Genomic DNA, 16,109 nt, shown 5'->3' with positions numbered 1-16,109 from the left:
TCCTTGCCAGTGGTCAGAGACGCCACAAGGATTTGGGGGCTCTGATCCCTGATCTGATTCCTAAATGATTTTAGGGTTACCTCTTGTGAGTGTGTAAGGGGTGTTAACACTAAGAGGCTCATTAAGAGAGCAGATGCTCCCCCGTTCCGGGTGGAGTCACTGGAAACTGGGATAAGACTATCTTATTTGCTGGGTGTGGTGGCACAGGCCTTCAATTCCAGCATTCTGGAGCTAAAGGCAGGTGGATCTCTGAATTCCAGACCAGACAGGGCCACTTTGTGAGACCAGGTCTCAGAAAAGACCTGACTCGTTGAGCCCAAACTAAAACCCGAGTGTGATTATTTCGGCTTAGCTAGCCCCCGTCTGACGAACCTTCCCTCTCCTGCAATGTCGCACGCACCCAAAGCCTTTATAAACCTTTACTGCCACGTGATTCTTATATGGAGCAGTCCACGCAAGGTGCCCAGAGCTCATCCTTCTGACTGAGCTTCAAAGCTATGCTTTGAATGGGGAGGAAATGAGGCCTTACAAACAGTGCGCTTCAAGCCAAAGAAAATCTTCACCCAGCAATTTTTTTCTAGTTTTGTTCTCCATATCCCTTTCTTGTTTTGAAAACAGGAAAAGAACACACATGACACTTTCTAAATAAACAAGAGATGGGCGGGCAGGGTGTAGTGTCTTTTGCTTGCTACTCCAGCTGAGGGAAAAGAGTTGAGTTTTAGGCCATCCTGGGGTACCACAGTGAGTTCTGGGCTAGCCTAGGTTACATATGGGACCCTGTTCTTCAAGGAGCTACTTCTATTTCACCCAGAGAACTCCTCCTAGGCCTAAACATCCTGGTCTTTAATTTCTTAACTGCTGTAAATACACACAAACACACACACACACACACACACACACACACACACATACACACAATGAGAGAGACAGACAGAGAGACACAGAGAGACAGAGAGAGACACAGAGAGACACAGAGACTCACAAAGAGAGACACAGAGAGACAGAGAGGGAGACAGAGTCACACAGACAGACAGACAGACACACAAACACAGAGTCACACAGACAGACAGACAGACACACAAACACAGAGTCAGACAGACAGAGTCACACAGACAGGCAGACACAGACATGCACACACACACACACTTTAAAACCTTTAGGCGTGAGAACAAACACAGAACAGCTTTTCCTAGCAGGTGTAACTGGGATCTAATTCTTGTTACAGCCACAAGTTAGTTTCGTAATTGCATTAATAAATGTGCCATCAGTTAAGTTATGAGCTGAGTGACGACTCAATAATCTGAAATTTGAAGAAGGACAAGGCACTGCTCTGAGTTCAATGCAAGCCTAAAGGCCACGTGAGTTCCAGACCAGCCTGGACTACAGAAAGTCTCTGCCTCAGACAGACAGACAGACAGTCAAACAAGCAAAGGAAAAGGAAATGCTACACTGCTCAAGGTGGCTGAGTTGATAGAAAAAGCAGAATTGGCAACAGTGGTCCAATCCTGTTAGTCTCTGTAACTGACCCCCTCATCTGAAGCTCCTGAGATGAAAACACCACTTACGATCATGATCTTCTAACAAAGAATGGCGAGACACACAAGCCAGCCGGTGGGGGACAGTGAGCCACAAGGAATCCAAGAGAGCTGCTTTGCCGAACATCTGAGCATACACCGACGCGTTTCAAAAGTCTGAGACCATGCAGACGTCAAGTCCTCAATGATGATGAAAGCTGCAACAGTCCTAAGCTCTAGGGCAGTGTGTGTAAGGGGAGTCTGGGAACAGGCGAGCACAGCGGGGCGTGTGTGCTAAGGAAGACTGGGATCCCAGCACCTGGAGGCTGAGGCAAGAGTGAGTCCACAGCCATCTTGGGCTGAAGACAAGACCTATTCTCAAGCAACGGCTGGCAGATTACTCAACTGGTTCTGGTGGTGCAGGCCTGTGATGCCAGATACTCTGAGGCTGATGTGCATATAACCTAGTGCCTACTGAACAAGGTTGGTTTCACACGAAACAGAAAGCAAGAGGCAAGCTAGGCGGGACAGGTGGCTGAGGAGGGTGGATCCCTATGAGTCTGATGTCAGCCTGGGCTACAGGTGCATTCTAGGCTGGCCCGAGATACAGTGGGACATCTAATCAGCCCGTATATCATCAGCTAGTCCAGGGTCGGGGTGTAGTACACACCAGCATTCCCAAGACTTGAGAAGCGGAGGCTGGAGGATCAGGAGATCAAGGCCACCCTGGGCCACTCACAAACAAATCTCAGACCAGAGGCTTCAGATGCTGAGAAAAATCTGTGGCAATGAATTAGTGTAAAGTTCAGGAAGAGTATCCCTAGACTTTTAGAATTGGAAGGGCTCATGAAAGTCATACTGGGGGTCATAGTCAGAGATCCCAGTAGTTTAGCTAATGTGACTCAATTTTAAGTTCCATTTACTTACCTTTGAGTCGTGACTTCAGTGCTACCCCAAGAAAGATGGCACTGAACAAGTCTTTCTGACGGTTCACAAGGAGCTAACCCATGGGCCTGGTTTGATTTTTATTTTAAAAGTCACTAGCATTAGTAATACCAATTCTAAACCTCCAAGGAAAGACTTCCTACTCTTAACTGCAATTTTTGAGTAGCCAGCCAAGCAACTGACAGCCATGGCCATGCCCACAGAGCCCTGTGGGAGGCAGAGTGGCCGTCTGTTGCTTTTGGCCAGCCCTGACTTCGGATGCTGAGGTATCCATGTGCTCATTACACCTTGGTTAACCACCGAGTTGACAGAAAGGATTGTGGAAGACATTTTTATGTTATAGCTCTATAAGGCTCCACTCAATCCCCTATGGCCACCAGTTCAGACTCCTGGAAGATAAGGGCAGAGCTCCTAAGTAACTTCGCCTTTCTAGCCCCAGCTGTCGGAAACTACAAGGGAAGTTACAACAGTGCTGTACTGCCTGTTGAAAACTGGCAGGCTTCAGAGAATCAACTAGGAACCATTTGGGGCAATGTCCAGTACAAAGCCGTCACAAAGCCTAGTGTGGTGTCATTCCCTTGTAACCCCAGCACTGGGAAGACGGGTAGAAGGATCAAGGGCAGCCTAGGCTACTGAGGACACCATCTCATCAAAACCAAACAGGAAAAGTTACTTCTGTTATTAACAAGGGGTAGCGAGATTGACCTAAGGATTAGATTTCCTTCTATAAGCGTTCTTACAGCATTTCATTTCCTATCTGACTCAATTATGAGACCAAACTTACTCCTAACCCCTCTTCCACCTGGCTCTTACATAGCACAGGCTGGACTCAAACTTGCCCAGGAGCCAAGGCCCATCCGGAGCCTTCTTCCTCCACCTCCTGGGTGCTGGGATTACAGCGAAGACGACCACACCTGGAGATCAAACCCAAGGCTCATATCGACTGAGCCACAACCCTACCCCTGCCTGCAAACTTGGGTGTTAAAATTTCCTTGGAACTTAAAGTAAGACTCAAACTAGATCACGGTGCAGCACTGAGCAGTACCCACTTTCTGTCTGTATCTCTGTGCGTGGCCATCTAGGCAGCAGACAGAGGCTGGGTCCCAGCCGTCACTCTCTTGTCTGCCCTGCTATGTTGAGGTTCCAGCTGAAGACCTTGTGCACCTAAGGCGGGCACTGCTGTAGAATTGAGCTACTCGCCCAGCCCTTTGTTTAGGGGCCAGGCTGGCCGGTCTTGAACTCATGACTGTTTTGAATGCTAGAATTACAGGTGTGCACCACTACGTCCAGTCTTTTTTGAAGGGGGGTTACTTTTATTTTGCCGAATCATTCATTCATACATTCATTTAACCAACAGTTATTTTCAGTCAAGTGCTATGAACTCTGGGTACACAGTGGTGAACCAGATGTAACATATAGTTAGAGGATTTCATTCAGCCTAAGAATGTAAGGAGGGACACGATTTCAGAAGCAGTCAGGAAAGAATGCTCACAGGAAGCAACAGTTTGATGAGAGACCCAAAGGGTGGATTGGTGTGTGTCAAGTGACTGAGTGAAGAGCCGTCTGAGGAGTAGGGTTGGTGTGCACAAAGGCTCAGGGGCAGGAAGGGCTTACAGCCTTCCCTGAGGAAGGGAAGAAAGGCCATGTGGCTTGAGGCTATGCACTTGTTTGAAACAAGGCTGGAGCCCCAGGCAAGGGCTCAGCAGCAGAGAGACAGGCTGCTTCTGGGGAGGAGACTGGAAGGGGCAAGCAGAGAATTAGAGACCAGTCAGGAGGCTGCTGCGTGTGTTCGTGTGTGTGTGTGTGTGTGTGTGTGTGTGTGTGTGTGTGTGTGTGTGCGCGCGCGCGCGCACGTGCGTGACAGATGGATGGTGATAGAGAGGAGTTGGAGATCTGAAGACACAATTAGTTGTCGCCCTGCTGAAGGGAAATGGCGAATGGGTGCAGGCAGCAAGTGACTGGGAGGGGACAAGGTGCAGTCTTTGGTTCCCACCAGCTTTGCACTTTCAAACAACTCTGCCTTCCCCAAGTCTTGGAGTTGCTTCTCCCCAAAGCGGATGCACCTTGCGTCCAAGTCATACGGACCCAGCTCCCTGTTCCTACTGTTACCCTCCCTCTCTTTAAACCAGCGTTGTGCTCTATTGGTCCAGCGTCAGCTCCAGGCACACCATTCCCCACTGTTTTTGTGAGACAGCCTCACAGAGTAGCCCAGGCTGGCCTTGAATTAGTGGTGATCCTCCTGCATCAGGCTCCTAAGGGCTCACGTCCTTCCTAAGCTCTACCATCCGAGCCTAAAGAAGGAGGCTCACTCTGGTTCCAAAGTGCATTAAACCTTGTAATGCTCGGGACTTCTTGGGTTTCTGCCTTTTACTGGGGTCAGCACGCTGATGTCAATGGATTTCCCTACCGAGACTGGCAGAACACAGTGAGTGCTTGGCTTTATTAGACATACTGGTCCCACTGCTCCTGCTCTTGGGGCATCAAGAACACTCTTGTCCTTGTCCATAACAAACATACCTTGTTGATGTTATAAAGAATTCACATGTAAATTATGATAAAACTCAAGTTGTTAAAGGAGGGGTGCTTCCCAGGAGTATCTGTCAGCACTAGGGCTCAATTCATCTCTACATCCTCACAATCATACTTAACGCAAATGTCTGTATCACTGGTCTCCTGGCTGTTGGGAGTACTCCGACACAGCCCTCCACATAACTTAGGTACTAAACACCAAGGATGGTGGTGGCACACACTTTTAATCCCAGCACTCGGAATTAGGCGCAGGTAGGTCTCAGTGAGTTTGGGGCCTGCCTGATCTACCTAATGAGTTTCAGGGCAGCCAGGGCTACGCAGTGAGACCCTGTTCCAAAATAAAAATAAAAATAAAGACAGTAACAAAACAAGCTGAGGATGTGGCCCTGTGACAGAGTGCTCACTTCATGTGTGAACCCCTGGTTCAATTCCCAATGCTCCCTACCTTCCTCTCTGAAATGAAAATCTCTATGGGTTGGGGATTTAGCTCAGCGGTAGAGCGCTTGCCTAGCAAGCGCAAGGCCCTGGGTTCGGTCCCCAGCTCCGAAAAAAAGAAAAGAAGAAAGAAACTCTCTGAATTATGACTTTCCAGATCTTTCTGTAACTCATTAACAGGTCATGAGTTCAAAGTAGGCATAAATGGTATGAAAAATAAGACAGGAAGGGCAATGTTGCTTCCCTAAACGTGTTTCTAATACATTCATACACTATAGAAAGTATGCAGTAAAAGACCTTTAGCAAGGAGATCAGAAAGTCAGTGCTTTAAAATTCTTCAACCCACGGAGCTTAAGGAGAGGAAGTAGAAAACTGGGCTGGAGTTCAGTTCCCAGCACCTTATCACTGCTTTCTCTTTTTTTCATTTTTGGTCTTTTTTTTTTTTTTTCTTTTTTCTTTTTTTCGGAGCTGGGGACCGAACCCAGGGTCTTGCGCTTGTTAGGCAAGCGCTCTACCACTGAGCTAAATCCCCAACCCCTCATTTTTGGTCTTTTGAGACAACTTTTCTCAGTGTAGCCTTGACAGCCCCAGAATTCACAGTGTAGACCAGGCTGGCCTTAAAACTCAGAGATCCCCCTGCCTCTACCTGAGTGTTGGGGTTAAAGGTGTGTACCCCACCCCCCAACCATGTAGCACCATTGATTTCTTTAAGACTTATCTTTTATTATGTTTAATTCTGAGTACTTGTGTGTGGGTTTGTGCAGAGGAAAGCAGGTGCTGGCAGAGGCCAGATGTGTCAGATCCCCTAGACCTGGAGTTGCAAGCGGTTGTGAGCCCATGATGTAGGTGCTGGGGACTGAACTCCCACCCTCTTGAAGCACTCTTAACCTCTGCTACCTCTCTAGCTCTAATTTTGTTTTGTTTTTCTTTGGTTCATCGAAACAGGTACTGGGCAGTCCAGGTTGGGCTCATACATGCTGTGTAGGAAAGGATGACCTTGAACTCACAATGCCCCTGCCTCCGCTTCCAAGGGCTGGAGTTACAGGCTAATACCACTATAAGGAAAATGTATTTACGAGCAAAACATACTTTCATGTCAGGCCAACTGTATCAGTCTGTATTTACATGTATATATTTAAGCCATGCCTAGAAATAGCATCCTATACAGACACATAATTGGGTTAGGATGTGGTACAGTGGTACAGGGCTTGCCTAACATGAAGTAGGTCCTGGGTTTAACTCCCAATACTGAGAAGGGGAAAAAGAAATCCTTCAAATGACTAGAGGAAGCAGCCTATGTGAGATGGGGAGGAGGCCACGAGGTGACAGAAGGCCTGGAAAAGGGGCTGCAGTTCCAGGTACTTCTTACTCTGGTTACGTGTTGCAGTGGCAGGGGTGGGACATGGGGAAGATGATTTCCAAGTCAAGCTTACTTTTGCGACAGCCCAGAGCAGGGCCAGGCGGCATTTGAAGTCAGCACACAAAACACAATTCCAAGTCCTAATTCCAGCCTTACTTCCACTTAACAGGCCGAGCTGACAATGTATTGCTACCTGTCTTAGATGTCCAGTACACAGATGAGGACGCAGCAAAGGTCCTCCTACCTAATGAACAGTAAGCGTTCTTAATTGCCAATCCTAACGCCAACAAACTGGGTCAGAAGCAAGGTTCAAAGAGTCACAAGCTCAAAGCGGTGGCGGTGGTACATAAACCCAGAGATGTGGGATGCTGATAAATTTGGGGAATGTTTGAATGACACCGAATTGAGCAAACCACAGAACCTAAGATCCCTGCACCTCTAAAATCTTAGGGTCCTACCAAGGAAGAGGGAAATCTTTAGCAGAGGAAAGATAGATCACCTTGGTATGATATGAAACAATGGTATTAGCCAAGGTCGTTTAAATAAGAATTAAAGCTCCAGCCATCACCAAGATGGGATTCACACCCTCTGGTGATATTACGTGTCAATGTCTCTACTGACTTCCTGGATAAGTTCCAAATTTCTTTCTGGAATTCAAAACCTTCCCAGCCCAATGGTCTCAAACTATTTTTTTTAAAAAAAAGATAGGGTCTGAAACCATTAGCCCAGGCTCAAACTCACAATTCTCTTGCCTTAGTCCCAGGGTGCTGAGCCGCAGAGCATTAAGCCACCACACCCAGTTTATCTCAAACTTCCTACAGTTGCGATCTGTTAACCCTCTACTCACGCCTGGCAGACTTTCCTCACCCTCACTCTCTCAAGCTAAAGTTATACAGTCTTCCCCAAAAGTTCCAACCACTTAAAAATCGGCCTGAGTTGAGTCTAACATTTCTGATCTTGGCCTATGAATTCTTGCCGGACTTTACAGCAATCTTATGCTAATCACAGCTGTCTTCATTTCATAATAAAATTAGGGGCAGAGCGGCTAAATGGCTTGCCTGGGGGTCCTGTCGTTTGTGAGTAGCGACAAGGACGCCTTCAACTTCAAAGTCCACACTTTTCCCCACCATACCATGCTACCTCATGCATTAAAAAAAAAACCTCGAAGAATGTAGCTTTTTTTTTAAAGCCTATAAAACACACACATATAATATATAATATAGCTTGTTGCAACATAAATTCAGGTACATCGCATCCTTTGAACCATATGAATAATAGTCACTCAGAACAAGCATGGAGTTTTAAAGGTTGTTAATAGTGCTGTTTCCCAAGCCCAGTATAAGAACGAATTCCAGGGTAAATGACAGGTGGGCGGCTAAGAGGGAAAGCAATATGGTATAAGAAAATACTAGAAAGAGCAAAAAGAGATGAAAGTACACTAGACGTTGGCAATGCACAAAACAGACCGAGAAGTCATAAGTATGGAGTACTGGGCAGAGGAGGCCCATAGGGCTAAAATATCCTAAGTTCGAGGGCCCATGCCTATCGTAAGGTGGAGCGCATGATGGGGGCTGTTAATAACAGATAAGCAGTACTCATGGCCAGAGTCGAACTCTCTCGAGCCACAGATAGACATAGGTCGCGAGGGCACGGTTCGGCATATCGATGACAAGGCGGGAGGTGACTGAGGAGCCAAAGGGCACAGCATGGGCCAAAGGGAATGGGAAGAGTTCAGAGGGTACGGGCCCCCAGACTCGAGACAAGACTTGTCTTTCCTTCGATAGCTGGCTGACGTACTTGAGGACCTACACCCGCACCCCGAAGCCCTCCTGGGTGGTTCGGGGCAGATAGGCAGGTCCTGTCCCCAGTCCCCATTCTGCCTATTTCCCTGGGACTCCACGAGGGGGCAGAGGCAGGCAGGAGGGTCCTTACCCAGGAAGATGGAGAAGATGAGCCGCAGCGCCTGTTCCGACGCGCCCAGGGACGTCGCCAACTTGTTAAGGCTCAGATCCTCGACACCCGGCCACAGTCCCCGCATCTGCCCTAGCGTCTCTCCCACGTCCCCGTCCGCTGTAGACGCCATCTTAACTGCGGGCGCCCCCCGGGGACCCCCAGCTCTGCGCCCCGAATGTGGGCAGAACGCGGTGGCTTCACCCCCAATTCCGGCCGGGGGCCCGCCCACGGCGTGCGCATTGGCTGCGGGCCCGCCCAGAGCCTCTAGACCCACCCGATTATTGGTCGAGCCAGCCAGGGGCGGGGCCGAGCGCAGCAAGGTAGGAAGAGGGCGGGGCCGAGCGTTTGTAAGGCAAAGGTGACTCCCGTGAAGAAGGGAAACGGGCCGGGCTGGCAGGGCGGGGCTTGCGATCCCGACCCAGCTGCTATTGGAGCAGGCGGGAGCGCGAGGCGAGGTGACAGTACAACTCGGTCCGGACCGCTCCGGGAAGGAGTGGGTCGGCCGGGTGTCCGGCCGGCTTGCTCGCTGCCTTCCCATTGGTTGAGACAGGAGCAGGCGAGAGTTGGGGCGGGGGGGTGCGGGGGCGTCACCAGACCGCGAGGTTACTCTCGGTCGCCGGCGCTGGGGTTACTGGGGCATGTAACGGAGCGGTGCGAATGCCTGCTACCGCCCCACGAGCGCCCCCTAACGGTGCCTTCTCGGAGGGGGGGGGTCGGTCCTGCATTTCCAAGCCTTTCCCGAGGGGACTGGGGGAGCCCAGGGGCCCAAGAACACTATTTGACCCTTTAATGCTACGTAGCCCTTCCCGTTGTGAGTTCCTTTCGGTTGCTTCAGGTACTGGGGCTCGAACCCTGTCCTCGTGGACGCTTTCCCGCCGGAGCTACAACACTAGTCCTTATTCAGAGTTCCCTTTCTATAGTAAAACGCGACCTTCTCTCCAGAGGCAATGAAATTAGGATATGCCTATTTATATTGAAACGAGCCTATTTAACACTTGCCGTTTTAATTAACAATTAAGCTAGTTTTGTCACGACTTAAGTAATGTATGTATGTTCCTGATGAAAGTTCAAACACTAGAGGCATGAAGCAAAGTCTGAGTCCTTTTCTCCTATGCAGTCTTAACTTCCCACCGGCGACCCCAGAGAAAGTGACAGTCTATGGGGGTGTGCAACAAAGGGATTCACAAGTTCTTGTCATAATGAATTCAGCCATGGCTTACACTTTCATAGCATTTTAAACTTTTTTCCAGCACCCTACCTCTTTCTTTTCCTGGGGAATTGGACACGTGCTAAGGAAGCAATGAGCCATGTCGCTGTCTCTTGCCTTTTCATATCCTACTTTTATTTTTAATTAAAAACATTTTTTACATTCATTTATGTATATGTTGGGGTATGTTGGGGGTAGGGCTAGTTTTTACTACAGAACACATATGAAGGTCAAAGGATGCAGAACTCCTTTCTGTCTTTTACCACACGGATTCTGGGGGTTGAATTCAGGCTGTCAGGCTTGGTGGCAAGTGCTATTATGTGCTGAGCCATCTCTCTGGCCTGCAATTATTTTAATTAGTTAAATTTTAATTTAAAATGATTTATTTTATTTTTAATTATAGGGTTGTGCCGCTGTGGGTGGTGTGGAGATGAAGATTTCATATCCCCAGAATACACAATCGCCGGTGTTACAGGCGGTTGTGAACTGCGTGATATGGATGCTGGGAATTGAATGCAGGCCGTCCGCTAGAGCAATAGTCTCTCTCAGCCACTGGGCCAGCTCTCCAGCACTGCTGTTCTTTTTAAACACGAAATGTTTCACTCCTAGTGAAAAGTACAAACTACAACCGCCCCCCCTAGATTTAGAAAAGACATCACCTAGACCAGCGGCTCTCAGTTTAATGCTTCAGCCCTTTAATACAGGTCCTCATGTTGTGGTGACCCTCCCCCCCAACCTTAACATTATATTTGTTGCTACTTCAAAACTTCGTCTTGCTGCTGTTAGAAATCATTATGCAAGTATTTCTGGAGATACAAAGTTGCCAGAGGGGGCACAAGCCATGGGTTGAGAACCACTGACCTGTACAGTTTGAAGACCCTAACGTAACCCTTTCTGCTGTCATCTCCCTTCTTCATCTGAGACTGAAGGTCTTAGTCAGCCACCTGACTGAGGAATATTCATCACCAGGGAGTTCTGTTTAAAGGCATGACCCTGGGTCCGTGGGATGGCACAGCAAGTGGACGTGCTTGCTGCAAATGCCTGACTGACTCCGGACTTCGAGAGAACCAATTCCCAAAAGTTGTCCTCTGACTACTACACAAGTACTATGATTTGTCTGTTCCCACATTCAAGCATACACACATTACACACACACACACACACACACACACACACACACACATTATATACACACATACAGAGACACTAATAAAAATTTTAAAAGTGAGCAGCACATGGTGGTGCATGCCCTTAATCCCAGCACTACAGAAGCAGAGGCAGGAGGATTTCTGTGAGTTTAAGGCCAACCTGATCTAGTCCATGATGACTTTGAACTTTGGAACGCTATAGCTCAGGCTGGCTTTGAACTTTGATTCTCCTGACACTGAAGGGCTGTGTAGGTGAGCTTCCGGCCAATTCCTCTGCCTCTACACCCCATTTTGACGTAAGGATGCTAGGATTACAGACATGATCTGTCATATCTGGCCTTTTATTTTATTATTATTTGGTTTAAGGCAGGATGTCAGTGTGTGGTCCTGGCTGGTCTGGAACTCCCTCTGTAGACCAGGTTGGCCTTGCACTCAAGAGGTCCTGAGTGTGGGAAGGACGAGTGGGGCAGTAAGCAGTGCCCTCCAAGGCCTCTGCTTCTCTATTTTGCCTCAGGTTCCTGCCTGGAGTTCCCACCTTCAGTGGCGCAGTGAGCTGGGATGCAGGAATGGGAAACAAACCCTTTCCTCCTCAAGCTGCCTGGGTCACTGCTGTTTTGTTTGTTTGTTGTTTGTTTATCACAACCATAGAAACCCTAATGAAGACACATTTTAAAAAGTCATTTGCCAGCCAGTGGTAGCCCCCATCTTTCATTGCAGCACTCGGGCAAGACCAGCCTGGTCTACAGAGCCAGTTCTGGGACGGCCAGGGCTGTACACAGAGAAAAAAAATCATTTAAATTCTTTTTTTCTTAAAACTAGTGAGTTGTGGGCCGGAGAAATGGCTCTGGGGTTGAGAGCACTGACTGCTCTTCCAGAGGACCTGAGTTCAATTCCCAGCAACCACATGGTGGCTCACAACCATCTGTAATGGGATCTGATGCCCTCTTCTGGTGTGTCTGTAGACAGTATACTCGTAACATAAAAGAATAAATAAATTAAAAAAAACTAGTGAGTTGTGAAGAGAGGAATTACATACTCTATAGAAAAGAAGAAATAACTGTGTTAGAATTGAGAGTGTTGGGGCTGGGGATTTAGCTCAGTGGTAGAGCGCTTGCCTAGCAAGCGCAAGGCCCTGGGTTCGGTCCCCAGCTCCGGAAAAAGAGAGAGAGAGAGAGAGAATTGAGAGTGTCCGTTGCTGCCCCTGCCTCCTCCGCCTCTCCCCCCTCCCTTTCCCCTTCCCCTCCCCACTCCCCCCCCCCCCCAGTCTTTCCTCTTTTTCTTATTCCTTTCAGTCTTGGCGCTTTCCTTCTCTGATGCACCAGAATTTCCTTTACCTCTGTAGACAGTAATATCCTTACCTTCCTAGAGCTGCCTGTTGTGTGCACTGCCATCATTCCACCGCTCTCCCAGCTCCTCGCCCACAGTGGAGGCAGCAGTGGTCTTTGATTTGGTCGCAATATTCCGAACCTAACAGTCTGCCCTCCTTTGCTCCGTCTTTGGCACATGCCGCTTTTCTTTGGCAGATGTTATCTTCTCCAAGTGCCTTTTGGAGAACTGTGAGGAGCTGCTCTCCTTGAGCCTCCGTTGGGAGTCTGCACAAAGAGTGCACAGGATGACACTTTGGCTTCTTAGCATGTCCTTCGTCAGCGTTCGGTCTTTTTCCTCAGGAGCGCTGGACTCGCCCAGGGTCTGGACAGCTTTTTCTTGCCGGGCTCTGCCTTGGAGCTCAGTGTGTTGCAACGGCTCTGAAAGCAGGAATGGGGCACTATCTTTTTTGTTTTTCTTTTTTCTTCTGAGACAAGGTTTCCCTGTGTTTCCTCAGCAGACCAGTGCCACAGTGGGCCTGCATCCTTAACCGACAACGAGAGTTTCTGGACTTGAGCCTCCAAACTTTACAAGAAGTTACCTGCAGGCTGGAGAGCTGGCTCAGCAGTTAGGAGCACCGGCTGTGTTTTCCAGAGGACTCCAGTTTGATTTTCAGCACCCACAAGGCAACTACAGTTCTAGGGGGAATCTCATGCCCTCTTCTGACCTCTGAGGGTACCAGGCACACAAGTAGTATACGTCATACATTCAGAATAAACACCCATATACATAAAATATACTTTTTAAAAAGTTACCTGAGATCTACTGTAAAAATTTATAGATAAAATAAAAAATTGTACTACTCATACATATGTTCAGTACAGACTACATGCTCTCTGATCATATCTATTTACATTCATTTTTAAAAATTGCTAGTGAAGACACAATACCCGATTTTATGTTTTATATCCTCTCTTCCTCCCTCCCTCCTCCCCCTCTTCCTCCTCCTCCCCCTCTTCCTCCTCCTCCTCTTCCTCCTCTTCCTCTTCCTCCTCCTCCTCTTCCTCCTCCTCCTCTTCCTCCTCCTCCTCCTGTCTTGGTTTCTCTGTGTAGCCCTGGCTGTCCTGGAACTTGCTCTGTAGGCTGCTGACCTCAAACTGAGAGAGAGAGAGAGAGAGAGAGAGAGAGAGAGAGAGAGATCTGTCACCCTCTGCCCTCCAAATACTGGGATTAAGCCTGGCTTCTCTTTTTATTTTTTCTAAATTCTCACATATATTAATTACATCTTGACTACAGTTTCCCTCCCCCCCAAGCCTCTCTCCTTCGTGTCCCCTCTTCCCTAGATCCACCCCTGCCCCTTCCAGGGATATCAAATAAACACTATAACAAGCCAAATAAGACCAGGCACATATTGTCACATCAAGTCTGGATGAGGCAATCCAGTGGGAGGAAAAAGGGTCCCACAAGTTGTCAAAGGAGTCAGGGTTATGGCTGAGTAGCCTGGTGTTCCTTTGGGATTCCTAATTGTGTGTGTGTGTGTGTGTGTGTGTGTGTGTGTGTGTGTGTGTGTGTGTACCTTCCTTATTTTAGAGGAGCGAGCTCCACAGCAAGCAACTGGCTATATTTTTACCTTATAATTAAACACCTTCACTGAGAACTTACTGAGATTTTGACCCTTAAAATACAACGATGAAGTTAGGTGTGTGGACACACATCTGTCATTCCAGCAATTGGAAGGCTGAGACAGGAGGATTGCTGAGAGTTTGAAGCTAGCTTGTGCTACATTCTGAGTTCAAGTCCAGCTTGGGATGTGTATGGAAACTTGTCTCAAGTTCCTAAATAAAACAAAAACAAAACCAGGTAGATACAAATTAAATTAAATTAAAATGTAAAATAAAATAAGGGCCATGGAGAGGTGGCCCAGACGGTAAAACCATTTGCTTCTAGCCAGGCGGTGGTGGCAAACATCTCTAAACCAGTCAGCACTCGGGACAGAGGCAGGTGGAGCTCCGCGTTTGAGGCCAGCCTGGTCTACAGATTGAGTTCCAGGACAGCCTGGGCTATGACCATTTGCTTCTTTGGCAGAGGATTCAAGTTCTGTCTCCAGAACCCTGGTCAAAATGTTCACATTCACCTGTAACTCCAGCTCGAGGGGAATCTCATGCCCTCTCTGGCTTCTGTAGGCACCGTACGGCACAGACACAGATAAATAAAAATAAAAATAAATCTTAAAATTAATAATAACTAGAGCTTGTCATGGTGTCACAGAAATCCTGCAGTCCCAGAACTTGTGAAACAGAGGCCAAAGGGCCAACCTGGGCTACATACAGTTGATACAGAAAAAGAGCAAACCAGGCTCAAGTACTTGTCAGGGCTTAGGCAGGATGAGTTCTGTGAGTTCCAGGCCAACCTGGGCTACTCAGGGACATTCTGAGTCAAAACAAACAAAAACAACAACCTCCCCCCCCAAAACCCAACTCAACACACACACATATACACACAAAGAAGAAGGAAAGAAAGCAGCATTATTAAAAATTATGGTGGTTCATCTTGGTATTACAAATACTTGAGAGGCAGAGAGGCTGGAGGATCAGTAGTTTGATGTCATAACCAGTTCAAGGGCAGCCGGGGATGTATGAAACCCTGTCTCAAGACAAGAAAAATAATGGCCAGTCATGGTGGCACACACCTTTAGTCTCAACACTTGGAGGACAGAAGCAGGTAGATCTCTGTGAATTCAAGACCAGCCTGTCATACACAGCGAGTCGCATGCCAGGGCTACATGGTGAGTGAGACCTTGTCTCAGAACAAAACAAGTTTGTGTGAGCAGCTTGTATTGGCTCATATCTGTAATCCTAACACCTAGGCGTTAGAGACAGGCAGCACGCTGAGAGTTCAGGACCAGCTGGGATACTTGGTGAGTTAGAGAGGCTAGCCTGGCCTACTGAGTGAGACCTTGTGTCAAAACAAACAAACAAAAGCAAACCCCCAAAATGGGGTTGACAGGATGGTTCAGTGGTGAATTTATTTGCTGCCAGGCCTGATGATCTGACCTCAGTCCCCAGGACCAGCTGGCGGAAGGAGAGAATGGGTTCCTCGAGGCTGTCCTCTGATCTCTGTGACTTCTCATGTGTCTCTTTACAAGAAACCAAAAACATAAAGTTAGGGTACTAAAGCCCTGGCCTAGCATGTGCAAGGCTGTGGGTTCCATCAAAGCACGGTGAAGAAGGGAGGAAGGAAGGAAGGAAGGAAGGAAAGAGTGCTGGAGGGAGGGATGGGGTGGAAAATAGGGGAGGGAGAGGGAGAGGAAGTGGAAGGGATGGGGGAGGGGGAGAAAGAGGGGGAAAGGGAGAGAGCACGCCTGGTTTTATGTGATGCTGGAAATTGAATCTAGGGCTTTATACAGTTCCAACCTGAGAGAGTCTCCTACAGCGCACACTGGCCTAGAACTCAGTATACGGTGACCCAGAATGACCTTGAACTTCTGGTCCTTAAGCCTCTACTTCTTCCTCACTGCTAGGATTACAGGCCAGTAACACCATGCCTGTTTGGTGGTGAGGATTGGACCCAGGGCTTCCGCTATGCAAGGTAAGCACCATACCAAACGAGCCACATCTTCAGCCCCCAACCTGTTAACATGAGCACACCGCTCATCACATTCAACCTACGAGTCTCTCGGGGAGCACACTTAACTGAAGAACATATCTCAACTG

At 48.2% G+C, this 16,109-nt stretch overlaps 1 protein-coding gene and 1 long non-coding RNA gene across 2 annotated transcripts in view; one reads left to right on the top strand and one right to left on the bottom strand.

Moving 5' to 3' along the window:
- Lpcat3 (lysophosphatidylcholine acyltransferase 3) overlaps positions 1–8,916 on the bottom strand; it is a 46,893-nt gene extending 37,977 nt beyond the window's left edge. The window contains exon 1 of the mRNA NM_001012189.1: positions 8,716–8,916. Coding sequence (NP_001012189.1) covers positions 8,716–8,866 — 151 coding nt within the window. The 5' untranslated portion in view covers positions 8,867–8,916. The remainder of the gene's footprint in view (positions 1–8,715) is intronic.
- On the top strand, positions 8,710–13,261 carry LOC134486639 (uncharacterized). Its single transcript, XR_015686994.1, has 2 exons — positions 8,710–9,056; positions 12,917–13,261. It is a non-coding gene; the product is annotated as an uncharacterized LOC134486639 (long non-coding RNA).
- Positions 13,262–16,109: the final 2,848 nt, after the last annotated feature.

Source organism: Rattus norvegicus, chromosome 4, assembly GCF_021556685.1.
Source record: "Rattus norvegicus strain SHRSP/BbbUtx chromosome 4, alternate assembly SHRSP_T2T, whole genome shotgun sequence".
NCBI lineage: Eukaryota > Metazoa > Chordata > Mammalia > Rodentia > Muridae > Rattus > Rattus norvegicus.
This window is presented reverse-complemented; position numbering and strand designations above follow the sequence as displayed.